General features: G+C 45.0%; 3 protein-coding genes across 5 annotated transcripts in view; 2 read left to right on the forward strand and 1 right to left on the reverse strand.

Moving 5' to 3' along the window:
- Positions 1-13260, forward strand: part of LOC120952452 (heterogeneous nuclear ribonucleoprotein 27C) — a 214784-nt gene that overhangs the window by 95603 nt on the left and 105921 nt on the right. The window lies entirely within an intron of this gene.
- Positions 1-13260, forward strand: part of LOC120949596 (nephrin-like) — an 85599-nt gene that overhangs the window by 31396 nt on the left and 40943 nt on the right. The gene's annotated exons all lie outside the window — the stretch shown is intronic.
- Positions 11037-13185, reverse strand: LOC120949598 (prostasin-like). The gene is made up of 3 exons (XM_040366996.2): positions 12919-13185; positions 11727-12615; positions 11037-11657 (listed from the first exon to the last, which is right to left on the reverse strand). The coding sequence occupies exons 1-3, from the start codon at positions 13163-13165 to the stop codon at positions 11105-11107; spliced, it is 1689 nt and encodes a 562-aa protein (XP_040222930.2). The 5' UTR covers positions 13166-13185; the 3' UTR covers positions 11037-11104.

The following is a 13260-nucleotide window of genomic DNA, read 5'->3' on the forward strand; positions in this document are numbered from 1 at the left end:
GATTTAAATTCACTTCATTGTTTCCAGCAGAAAGGGGCTATGAAGTGATCATGTAATTGAAATGTTGTTTTGCTTTACAAACCTTGCAACAAAAAGCTTCACAATGAGTTCGAATTGATGCTCCAGCAATATATCCAAGCCAACCAAGCAGACAGACAACCGTTTGTTTCTTGCGTAATGTTCTATTACCCAAATATTACGCGCACACACACTGGCCAAGCTTCCAGCCAGCGGATAGTCAATATAGTCAAACAACCAAGCGTAGATTCTGTCTCTCTCTCTGTCTGTCTCTCTCTCTGTCTCTCTCTCTCCCTCTCTCTCTCTCTCTCTCTCTCTCTCTCTCTCTCTCTCTCTCTCTTTCTCTCTCTCGCTCTCTCTCCCTGTTTCACTCCTGCACGGTATCTTCAACCTGGCTCATCCGCCGTATCGAGATTGAGAATTGAGTACGAACATATCTATTTATCGCTCTCGTAAATACTGCTCCGGGCGGGATGGGGGAGGGGGGGGGCAGGGGGTGAAATTCAATTTTCCGGTAGTTGTTTTTTGTGTTCCGCCGCATAAAGATAATGGTTTTCCATTCCCGCGCTCCAATCGACCGTTGTGTCTCATTTTTCCACGCATTTGCGCTCTGCTCTGCTTCGCAAATGCCCGCTATGTGTGTCTGTGTGCATATAACAAAAAAAGGAAATCGTATCCCCATCGTACCTGTTAGTAACTCATCAGTAACCCTAAAAGCCCGAAAAGGATCTGCCAGTTAGTCGAGTCGGTCTACTGCGAGTAAAACGATATGTGCCGTTGCCTTTTTTGTGTTATATCTTTTCCACCCCAAAAGCCAACACTCTGGCGATGTGGGATGAACCTGAGCTGAGACCGATTTCTTCATTTGCTCCGCAGCGCACACGAAAAGGAGACAGAGCGAAAGAATGTGCTTAATAAAATAAAACACTCCCCGGCTCGGAAAAGCACACGTTAGGAAGGAGCTTTAGCGTCCTTTCTACGTCCACTCACTCGGCAAAGTAACTTCGTTTGGCAAGCTCTTGTACTTGGATTACCATTTTTGCTTCCGTTACGCGATACGAACCCTTAATCGCCCGGCGGGACGATGAGCAGCAATCAGTTGCGAAATACACCCCGCGCACCCAAGCAGGACGCACCGAAGTGAGCATCATTTTCCATTCTTTTTCTTTTCTCCATTTTCATTCCCTCATCCTAGGGGGTTCCGGTTGCCCCACTCGACCGTCGTCAGCTACTAGCTAGGGGTGGATCGATTTCAAACGTCAGACAAGGAGACGTACGCCGGTACGGTTCATCGGTACCAAGGGCGCGCTCACTTTACGCACTTATCGCGTAGACAGTCGCTTGCGATCCTACGCCAACCACCGATCTCTTCCTTTGCTGCTGGCAGCAGGTGTGGAAATAGGCAGGCGTTTTCCACCCGTTTTGTCTAGTTTTCTGCTCGCTAGAAGAGACGGGCTTCTGCTTAATGCAAGAATACGAGCAAATCAAGGACGATGAATGAAACATTAGCCAAAGAGCGATACCGTTCGCGCGGCGTGCAATATAGATCGAGTTAATAAATGCCCTTTGCTTTCTTGGAGTTGGCTTGCGTCCTTCTACCCGGGGGCTAACATTACAATTATCTTCAATAGGCACCGCTCCGGCATCGGCGAGGGATGGATCTATGGCCTGGAGAAATTAAACTTTTATTAACATGGTCCCCATCAGCTTCTGCCGCCTGTTTCCTGTCTCGTTTTTGTGGCACGTTCTGGGTCGTGTCTTTTCTTTCCCACCAGAAACTAATGGAATATTTTAACCCCCGTCTGTCCTCTACCGCCTATCCCCATTTGGTTGACTTTCTGACGCTTGGTGGCCGTTCGTCTGTATGGTAATGTTTCTTCGGCAATACAAAAGAAGATCTGATTGCAGCTAACACACACAAAAAACCTTGGCGTGGAACGGAAAAGCAAGTAAGAGCGATTAAAAAAGGGTTAAATTAATTTTAGCTTTTATTGTTTCGGAATACCTTTCCCGGTTCTGGATGGAAAATCCGGAAACATTGCTCTGCCACAGGGTGCAAAAACGCCGGCTCGAAATAATAGCCAACATAGCGTAGAGTTTATCATTGTTCTTTTCCGGAAAAGAATACGACTCCTGCTCCAGGGTCGTGGGTGCTATCGGTGGTGGAGTATCGTTTTTCGTGATATTTTCCCATCCATTCAAAAAGGGAAATTGAAATGTAGAGGCACGCTTTTGTGTTTTAATGCCAAGCATAAAACGGGTTACGGCTAACAAAGAAACGCACCGTACAATCTCTTCTGCGCGTACATTCTCTGTTTGCAAATGCCTCCGTTTATCATTGAACGAGAAGAAGGCAACGTACCATTCCAAACTCAATGTCCTGGAGTGGTCCTGGATGGTAGAATGTCAAAAAAACCCTTTCAATCCGGTGTGTCCCTTCGGAGAATTGCGGTACGCCACCAGCAGCGCTCACAAGTGGCATGTAAATAAACGATTTCGTTGGAATTTGTTTCATTATGGGGGAAATGCTTTACCACCGAAAGGTGCAGCCGGTAAAGAATATGTTTTTCCCTCCCCATACGCGTACATACAGCCAAAACCGCAACCGAAACATACACACATGCTTCGCATTCATTGCTCGAGATTGTATTCGAACCCGCGGAGACGGCGAGCTGTGCTGGGCAACCTCCCAGGGCAACGATTTCGCGAAGCTTTCCTCATTACATTACAGCCCCACAGCTCGGGGCTGGCAGCATTTTTTTTTGTTTTTTACTTGTATTCCACCCGAAACGAATCTATTCATCATTCCTCTAATGGTGTGTAAAGCAAAGACTTGCGGTGTTTCCGTGGGTGGTCGAGTTGTACAAGGGAAGATTGTCGTGTCAATACGCTCCATATGGTTGCCGCTTATTTGTCGATTTATCCCCGCCCATGTTTCACTGGAACAATTATCATTTTCAATTGTTACGGGTGTAGCCTCACGGGTTTTGCTTTGCGAGGATTTTCGCGGTTTGGTTCGAATGGTCGGGGGTAGGAAATGTTCAAAAAATCGCTTAAATGGCACGTAAATTATGCAATGAAGGTTGTGCTAATTGGCCAATGCTTTGTGGCCTCAAGCATAATGCATCGAATTGGAGACACAGTGTCCGAAAAACAGGCCAAATTGGAAACAAAGTAGTGTTTTCCAGGTTCGGCAAGATTGGGAAAAATTCACATATTTTCACTGACAGTTTACAGTGGTTTTGTTCTACTTACTGTTTAATTTTGTCTATGAAAAATGAATTAAATTAAACAAATTATTAAACGTATTGGTGAGATGTTGTAACGAGCAACATTAGCCCACACATTGAAGTATGTTTGGGATTTATTTTAAGTGAAAAGCTTTGGTAGCCGTTGGAAAAGGCACAAAAGCGTCAACCCCGAACAATTGGTGATAACCTTTTTGCAAGGGCGTGGCATCTCTTTGGTGCATGCCCGCAGGCAGGGTATTGTTTCAATTTGTACATTATTTTGAAACCTCAATTTAATTAGCGTACGCATGTAAAATTTAACACACCAAAAAGCTCCGTTTCCGACGGTACACATTACCTGTTACACAGGCCCTATCAATCATTACACGTGCAGGCTTTATGCTTTCCAGGCAGCATGAAGTCATAAACCCCTACCGTGCATGTTTCCGTTCATTGTGTCGTATCCTCGTACGTGGAAGTGGAAACTGCACCACCTCCCATTTGATGGGCAAACCCCAACAGCCATCACGGCGGTCAGTGAAATGCTGTGTGCCTTTTGTTTCACCGCCACAACCTTACAGCGAGTTTTCCTTATCCGTCAATTACAACGAAACCCCCTCTCTGGTTCGGTGTATTTGTTTGTGGGTGTGTACGTTTTGTTCCCAAACATAAAGCATTATTTGAAACAATTATGCTTGAATGCAATACCATTATTAGCATAGGAAGCAATGTTTTTTTGCGAACGCGATACGCTCACCCACCCTCGGTGCTCGGTGCGCTTGTTTTACAACATGTTTTACCTTGCTCGAGCGACGAGTGCGGGGAAATATTGTATATTGTGTAGTTCGTACGTGTTTTCATGCTTTCGTACCCGTCGCACCGAGGTCAAACACAGTGCCCGATTAACGATGGTGTTGATGCGCGTCCAGGCGGTTGCCGGGTTGATTGAACAGAAACAAAAGCAGCGAGCAGCATCAGAGGCAGCAGCAGTCATGCAAACAAACGAACAAAAAGTCAATCAATTCCACTCACCACACCATGGACAACAAGCATATGGACGGAAAAGCCGTGAAACAAACGCAGCGGCACTTGAAAAACAGCCGGGTGTTGATCTTTAAATCGCTCATTCAGCGACGGGGTAGGTGTAAAATATGAATGGGGCTTAATTGTCGGTCGATTTCCATTACGCTGTGCATTTATTTTTAAAACATCAAATTGTGGGGTTTTTCTTTAAAGATGCAGGAGCATCGAATTGCTTTATGAATGCAAATTTTATTTAAAGCGTGTGTTGTACTACTGTCTAGGATTGGGGAAGGAGTTTTCTGCTGTTCGTTGCCTTCAAAGTCCTTTTTCCAGTCTGCTTACGTTTTTACGCTTAAAAGTCCTTCGCCGCATGATCAAGTTAACTGTTTTACCTTGCCTCAGGATGCGTACTTCCATTCTCCTCTTCCCAAAAAGTCAAATTTTACATAAAAACCCAGAATTAAAAAAAACTAGAACCAAAACTGGAACCATAAACCATTGCCATCCTTACGGCATTGTTTTTTTTTAACTTCTAAATAAAAAAAATCCTAGAAACGGCTCACAAAAACGTAGGACAAACCATAACGCTTTTGCCCATTGGGCATGGTACGTAAAACGAAAACAACTATACAAATGTTTCTAATTAAAAGCCATAATGCCATGCCCAAGAGGTTCATCCACCGGCCGTTCGCTCAACAGAACAAACCGAACTGAAAACGCTCCCTGCACACGATAAAAGGGTGGGTTGCAGGTTTTGAAAACGATTCCAAAAAGGGATTTTAATTAAATTATGCTCGCTGGCAAAACAAAAAAAAGAAGGAGCCTGTTGTCTGTTCATTTACTTTTTTTGCACACTAAATTTCCATACATAATGTGCGCAATTAGTGTGTTCATCAGGCATTGTTCCCAGTATGCCCCGCTGGCACACCGGTTAGCAGCAGGTCTACCAACGTGATGTAAAAAAAATATGAAAAAATGGATTCCAAACCTTTAACTGCACTGCAAAAGCGATTCCCTTTCGTTCGCGGCTGAACGTTTTCACTTTCAACCATTTCAAGGTTTTACAAGTAACATTTTCCACTCACGTCCACACGGAGCTTTTCTTTCGCTTGGCTTAGTAGCGCTCACGTACCCTACGTCAATCTTATGGCAATAACTCACCGGTCTCTTTCCGGTCTCTCTATCCTTCCCTCAAGCAAGAGAGCCAGAGAGAGAGAGAGAGAGAGAGAAAAAAGAGAGAGAGAAAAAGAAAGAGAGAGAGAACAAAACCGTACCCATCAATTTCATCAACAAAAAAATAAATACTAAAAACCCTCAGCCCAAAACCCTACGGCAAATAGCACAAAGCGAGTGTGGTTACGAAAAGGGAAAATTTATTGCTTTTTCCACACATTCAACTCGTTCGTTCGTTCGCTGTTTCCACTGCACACGTGGCAGCAAAAGCAAGCAGCGGCAAGTCGGCGAACCAACGGCAAGTCTCACTCACGGTCCCAATTTCTTCCCCAAATGTCTATTTACCTTCATTTGGGTGCTGATTTGCGAAAGGTCGACCCATGAGAGTTCTCTGTTTTGGGGCCGTGGCGTTTTTGTGAAGTTTTTGTCATACGTGTTATCGTGTGTGTGTGTGTGTGTGTGTGTGTCTCAAGCTCTCTTTCTGTGCTGTGCTTGTTAGTGGCGGTGCTTCATTTTTCCCCCCTTCTATTTGCAGTGCAAAGTTCGTTACACTATGTTGTGTGCCAATGTTTAGGGGCAATAAGAGAGAGGCAAACAAAGCGAAAGCAAACCGCTCCCTACATCGGATAGAAAACATTCAAAATCCTACCTTCATTTTTTTTTGTTCGGTCGCTTCCTAACAGGATCTGCGACATGAATAGAAACAGTGGAAATAAATCCTTTATTCGTTGAAATAAATAATGCACCAACTACAAAGCTCGTACAGGTGAAACCGTACCGCACACAGCACGCACGTACGTGAGCTTGTGCTAGGGCAAAGAAAAAATGATGAATTGTGCCACGAAAAAAAAACCGTTCCCATTTTGCGACGACAACAAGCAGAAAAAGAAAGAAACACTCCCAAAACCACCAGAAAAGGCCCCGGAGGTCGCTATTCCCGGAAGTTAGCCTTCCGTTTGCTTTCAGCTCGACGATCCGAAAGTAATTCGGGTGTGACGGGCACGGGAGAGCGGCGTCACACGCCAATAAGAAAATTCGCTTTTCCGCTTCCAATTTTCGACTACTCCCGGTGTTACGCCCAGCTTTGCGCGGCTAAGCGTAACGCGGGCAGGCAGAAGAGTTAGTAAAAGTTCCTGGGGAGTTCCTGGATTCGGGTAGCAGCTTCTTGCCCTCTCGTGAAAGACGAAGGACGTGCCTTTCCCTTAGCAAAGACTTTTACACCGAGACCAACTTGAGTGATTTTGCTCCAGGTTGAGAGGCAAACCGTAATAACACTTACCCTCCCATTTAAACGAAGAAAAACGCTTCAAAGTGCTTCTAGAAAGCGGTACATAATCCGTCAAACATAATAAGGAAGAGGAAACCCGACAGGAGGGTGAAAGACTACCAAATTGGTGGTAATATTTTACACGCACCTTCTCGGTGCGCACACGAAATGAGCTGCTGCCCTCTCATTCTCTCACACACACACCCACAGTAGATGGATGGGGTGGCCTGGTGGGAACACAATTTGTCATACTAGTCAGAAAGGAAAGCATATGCTTCACGGGCAAGAGCGCGTCAATATTTGCCAATTGTGCTGGAAAATCACATATCTGTGTGGTGGTGGTGGTGCATGGCTATAAGGCCTGTTCCGCCAAACAAGAGCCGCTGCTGAAATGGGGCGTTATTAATCTTTTCAAAAAGCGTTTCAGTGAAAGGCTTTCCGTTACAAAGGCAACACGAAAGGGGTTTCTTTGTCGTCTTTTGATGTCGTCTTGGGATGTGTTTTTACAACATTTTTGCATACATGTTTAACTCGGCATTGTTCCAAAATGTTGCACACAATCATGTTTTTTGCATTGTTGAACTTAACACAAGATAATAATGGAATCACAGACTTACGGGAGTTCATGCTTAGTTCATCATTGAATATTTCTCCATTTTCCCATACTGCATAAGCTTCGAAAAGCTCAACGCACTAAAAATAGAAACCCCGTTTCAATAAGATGCTTTGCAATCGATTTTGTCAGCTCCACTTGATACGCTACCCTGCGCGGAACAAAGTCCCAAAAAACGAACAACGCTCTTCCACCGCACCGCCAAGGCAAAGGGAAAACTACCGAAAACAAAGCTTCCTTTGCCATCTTCCCACCTCCACACACGCAGCATGAATGTGTCATCCGTACGGGGCACACCATATTGTGATAACTTTCCACATGTTTTCCTTGCATTAGCATAGAAAAACATTAATACCTCATTTCCAATTCAAATACCTGTGACCCTCGCACCCCTTCCCCGCCAGTGTCACCATCCGTCTGCTTCCCACCACGACCGACACCTCCGAACCCGGGGCCCGTATCGTACCTGCGCTAACGGCAGATACAATGGTGCTAGCGTACAACATACGAGTGCGTCCATTCGGCAGCTTTCCTTTGCACACAGAACAACCACAAAACCACCGTAGAAGATAAAAACGAACGAGAAAAAGCTCACATCCTTTCCAAGAAACCACCTACCATCACCAACACTACCACTATCACAACGTAGGGGAAAATCTTTCATCCTTTTCGTGTTCTTAGCTTTACCAATCCCCCTTTCAAATCCGAATTGATACGATCCCAAGGGAACTGGTCCTAGGGTGGAAAATTCTTTTTTCTGCCCCATCTCAACCAATCACAAACAAACAACAATTCCCTTACAGTTGCTGCAGGAAACAACTTACTGAGCTGCTTGCGTTCCGGGGCCAAATGCTTATCTGCGGCAGAAGGTAGGCACGGTGCTTCTTCAACCCGGCAAGCGCAAAAGGGGCAGCCAGTAATATGCTAATAATAGTCTCCTGTGTGTGTTTTTCTTTGGCACTGGTGAATAATTTTGGCAAAGCATATTCATCGATTATTCAATGGTCGCAAATGGTTCTGCTTGTGTAGCAAGAAGAAGTACCGTTTGCAGTGGAATGCTGTTCGTTGCTTGAATAAACACCACCACCGTCCGGCACAGTATGCAGATTTCTTAATGTATCAAAACCACAACAAAGAGGCAGCTCTGATTGTTTCTAGCACATGAGCTTTGCAGGGAGCGGGTTGGTTTGAGTACGTTAAATTAGGCCAAACACGAACAGTATAGTACACTGGATGGGGAGAGCATTTTTTTACTGGAAAATCGTACCTTTACCTAGGTAGACCTGTATCAAGATTCGTATCGGTGCTCTTATCCGCATCCAAATCCCAGCTCTATTTTGCATTACAAGTCAGATTCAGGCTTTCGTTGTTTGAACACACGTTTTGAGTGCTTTTCTGAGCATTATGTTTTTTTACATATTATCGTATCATCTAGATGTATCTATATTCCTTTCCGAAATTATTCGAGAAAGCTTCCGAGACAGTTTAAACTTATAAAGCGAAATTCCAGTACGGACAGGTCTTGCATTTAGATTATTGCAAAGCTCTTATGCAAACATCAGATAGCCGAAGTACACACAACTTTTAAACGATATTCATGTTTTATCTTAATCGCAAAATGAATCTCAAACCAAACGTAACGAGTATGCGGCCGTGAAAGAGGTTGCTTTGGATTGCTGAAGAGCAAACCGGTATTGCACTGTTGGATTTATTTAATTTTATTTAATACTCTTCCGGTGGTTTTTGCTCTCCTTTTTTGAAGGTAACTCAACAAAATTCAATAAAAACAAGCCTTCATTGGTACATTTTTGTTGTTCCATTCATCCATGCACGTCGTGCAAAAGTGGATGGTGAAATACAAGCTGTTGAAATTAAATCAGCCCAAATACGACAGCACTACGCTCAACAATCATTACACGCCCAGTCGATTAATCTCAAGCACGCGGTTACGCTGCCCTCAATGCACCAGCGCATTATGTCAATAAAAGTCCATTTTTTTTTAAGATACTGCTGTACGAATGAAAGCATCACCGCCGAACAAAAATAAAAAAGGGACACAATGCTCTAGCAGCACACAGCAAATTTCGCTGCCAATTCAATAGTCGTCCGCACCCAGCACAAACAGCATAAAAAGGGTGGTCGAGTTGCATTCCAATACCGATCTGAGCACCCATCCCAGGTGCAAAACGGACAGACAGACAGACATTGGCAGACAGCATGTAGCATAATGCACTTGTGTGTCGCTGGCTCAACAAACACATGCTTCCTTTCACGTGTTATGTATGTGTTTGAAAGGCACAACAGCAGCACTATGTAGGTCAGTACCGGAACCGGAGAATAATAAATCAATAAAATAAATAACAGCTAGCTGCTGCTGGCGATGGGGTGATGGTGGTTCCCTTGGCTGCTAGTGCTACTACTACTACTACTACTACTGCCACTCCAACCCGTACCACACAAACTGTTGCACTGACAGTTGGAATGGGATGCACTTTTTGACGGATCGCAATGGGGAGAAGATGCACCACCCCGTCGTTTGGCAGCACCAGGTGCGCCCCGATTATTTTGAGCACAATTCAATGTGTTTTCCCTTTTATCGATTCTGCCCGTTTGAATGCGGTACCCCGCCAACTTCAACGTCAACCGGGTCGGATACGGTCCCGGGATTTATGCGCACATAAGTGGACGGAAAAACGTTCACGCGAGGCGGTAATAGAAGAATATCTACAAACAAATGGTGGCTGTTATTCAAAGCGATTCGGTAAAAAAAAAATGCTGTTTCGTTCAATTTATCTACCACGTGTTAACATAACTGGATAGCATAAACGACATCAATTTGGCCGTGCGCTTGTTGAATCGTGTCTGGCGTTCAAGTATGCGAGTGGGATAGCAAAAAAAAATGAGCAATCCAGGAAACAACTTTAAAACAACAAACGCGTTCGCGGCGTCACTTACGCGCACGGATGAGCACACTTTCAAGCGCTCATCTCGATGCCGCACCGTGCGCGGTGATTTCAAGTGCATCGAGACAACACGCATGAAAGCCTCTTCTCATACACGTGTGTGTGTGTGTGTGTGTGTGTGGCTGTGTGTGTCTGGGAGTGCACGAGGCCGCTCGGTAATCAACAATCATCTTCCGAATCAATAATTGGCGCGGAGGAGTACTATGATGGCAAATTTCATTTCCAAACGTTTTGAGTTTTGAGAGGCACTGGATATATTTGCCGAGCGCTGGAGGAACGGTGGAGGACCCCTTGTGTATGCATGACGTGTCGATCCACTCGGGCCATAATTGGAGAGGGGCGCTACAATCATATTTTCCTTAATTAAGTGATCCATCGCCGGGAGGCCTTCCAGCGTTTGCGGAGCAAATATTCCTATCAACGGCGGGCATATGTGTGTGCACAGTGTTATCAAACCCCTGCAACTTCGGGCAAGTGCATGTGTGTTATTTGTTCGATATTGTCATTAATTATGCAGCAAAAAGGCATTGAAGGAAGGGTAGTATTCCTACTCAAAAGCTACCGGGTAGATCGAAATTAGAGCAATTAATCATGATAACAACTGTGAGCGGTAAAACTACACTCAATGCCGTATGCCGTCTTGTTGTGGTACGGTTCGGTCACTGTATTAATTTCTGATCGATTCAACTTGAAGTTGATTGCGCAGGTAATTGGGAGCAACATTTTGTTTTAAGAAAATACAAATTAAATGCTATGCTGGAAAACACGTTAACTCTGTTTTAATCATATCCGGCACTAATACCCTGTATTGTTATTGTTACAAATTCTGAACTATCCAATCATAATAATGACCCACATTTACTAGCTCTAGGAACGTTTCGTTGTTCGAAAAATCCACAGACTCGTCTAACAGAAAACCTATCAGTAAGTTTGCACCGCCCTCTTTACTCTTGTCCAGTAGCGCTGGAAGCCTTGTTAGGGCATTGCGATTCTTTTCAGGCTCCACTAATTGCGCACAAATAACACTGCCATCATCTATTGAAAATGCCTCTTTTGTAGGAAGAACAACCTTCTTGTGACAAAACTCATTGTCCACTACACGAATCCTCCAATTTTCTAGGTTTGTGAAGAACTTTTTTCTTCCAAATAAGGACAGTACCGTATCATTTTGAATATGAGGTCCATGCGGTAAGCATATTGGATTCACAGTGCCATCGTATATGATGGCCTTTTTACGTAGTTTTAAGATAGCTAAGTCATTCTGATAACCCTGTTTACTGTATTTGCTGTGCACGATCACTTTCTCCACGTAACGGATCTGTTGTTTCGGCAGTTCTGAACTGTTAAAGCCTCCAAGTCGTACAAAAATCCTAAAATTAAAAGGAATCGGTTACATTATATCACGGTAGCGATGGCGTTGCATCTCTGTAGTCACTTACTCTTGCTCGTTTTCCTGCACTTCTTGTACGCACGTGGCCGATGTTAGTAGATGCCACTCGGTAATCAAATAGGCAAGGCACTCATTCTGTCGCCTGTAGTCGATACCGACAAACTCGATCGTCGTAGCCCAAGGAAAGATGAAACTGTTTGTCTCCGTTCGCTCGCGGACAATCTGTGCCGATTCTTTACCACACTCAGCGGAGTTTATCATGCTCTGTGCAGCGACTGGTTTATTTGTTATTCGCAACGCACTCACCAGAGTACCATTCCCGTCAGCCTCCACTATCCAGTCTAAATACTTTGCCACATCCGTGAACACCGTGTACTGGGTAGAATCACACTTCGGGACACCGTCCAAGTTGGGAGCAAATGACACAATGCCACGGACGTACCACACGCCTCCAATCTCAAGGAACAATCCTCCCCCACTGTCACCATTGCATGGCCCAACACCATCTCGTCCACCGGCACAGAGCATTGTGCGGGCAAGATGCGTCCCGAACGCGCCACGGTTGCTTTCCAAACAGCTCCACAGATCTACGACCGGTACTTCCGCGTCCAGCATAACATCGGACGGCTTATCGACATCGGTTAATCCAAACCCAACGACAGCACCACGCCGTCCAACAATATCCGTGCCGGAAATTGGTTCCGACGGCCACAAACACACCGGCTGAATGAAGCCACTCATGTCGATTTCTTTCGTCACTTTAATCAGCGCAATATCATCCCGCACGTGCAGCTGACTGTAGCCAGTATGAACAATGAACCGCTCGGCTGAGTACGATCTACTCCGGTCGTCTATGACGGATAGTTGTGTTCGGCCAACGTACACCTGTAGCCTGTTTCGCGCAATCACTCCGTGGGTGGTGTAGAGACAATGAGCCGCTACAAGGAAAAAAACATAAATAACGGTTGTAGTATAACACTCTCAGACGCCGGTCTCGTGGTACAGTCGTCAACTCGTACGACTTAACAACATGCCCGTCGTCATGGGTTCAAGCTCCAAACGAACCGTGCCGTCATACGTAGGACTGACTATCCTACTATGGGGGGTAATCCATAAGTCACTGAAACCCCGACCCCACAAGTGGTACAGGCAGGCCTTGCCCGGCAACGGTTGTTAAGCCATAGAAGAAGAATAATAAGAATTCAGCTCTCAGAAAGGCGAATTCAGCTCCCAACACTTACCAGTCAGAATAGTGTACTTATCGATAATTGAACCTCCGCAAACGGCCTGCACGGTATCTCCCGCCCGATGCACTATGATTGCATGCCAAGGCCATTTCCCAGCAGGTGCTTTCTGTCCACCAAGTATGAGATTGTTGTAATGCACTTTGCACACACCACAGCCTCGACGCAAACCGTTAACTGATGCGATAGTGGAACCTAAAACTGCTAAAGCCACCAAAGCACCTAACCCACATGACACCTTCATGTTAACCAGTCGCAAACGCTATTGATTATGCCGAAATAAAACGAATCCCCTATGCTGTAACATCGTTTATTTGGAAACCAGTTTTCGGAACCCCT

The sequence above is a fragment of the Anopheles coluzzii genome, chromosome 2 (genome assembly GCF_943734685.1).
Source record: "Anopheles coluzzii chromosome 2, AcolN3, whole genome shotgun sequence".
NCBI lineage: Eukaryota > Metazoa > Arthropoda > Insecta > Diptera > Culicidae > Anopheles > Anopheles coluzzii.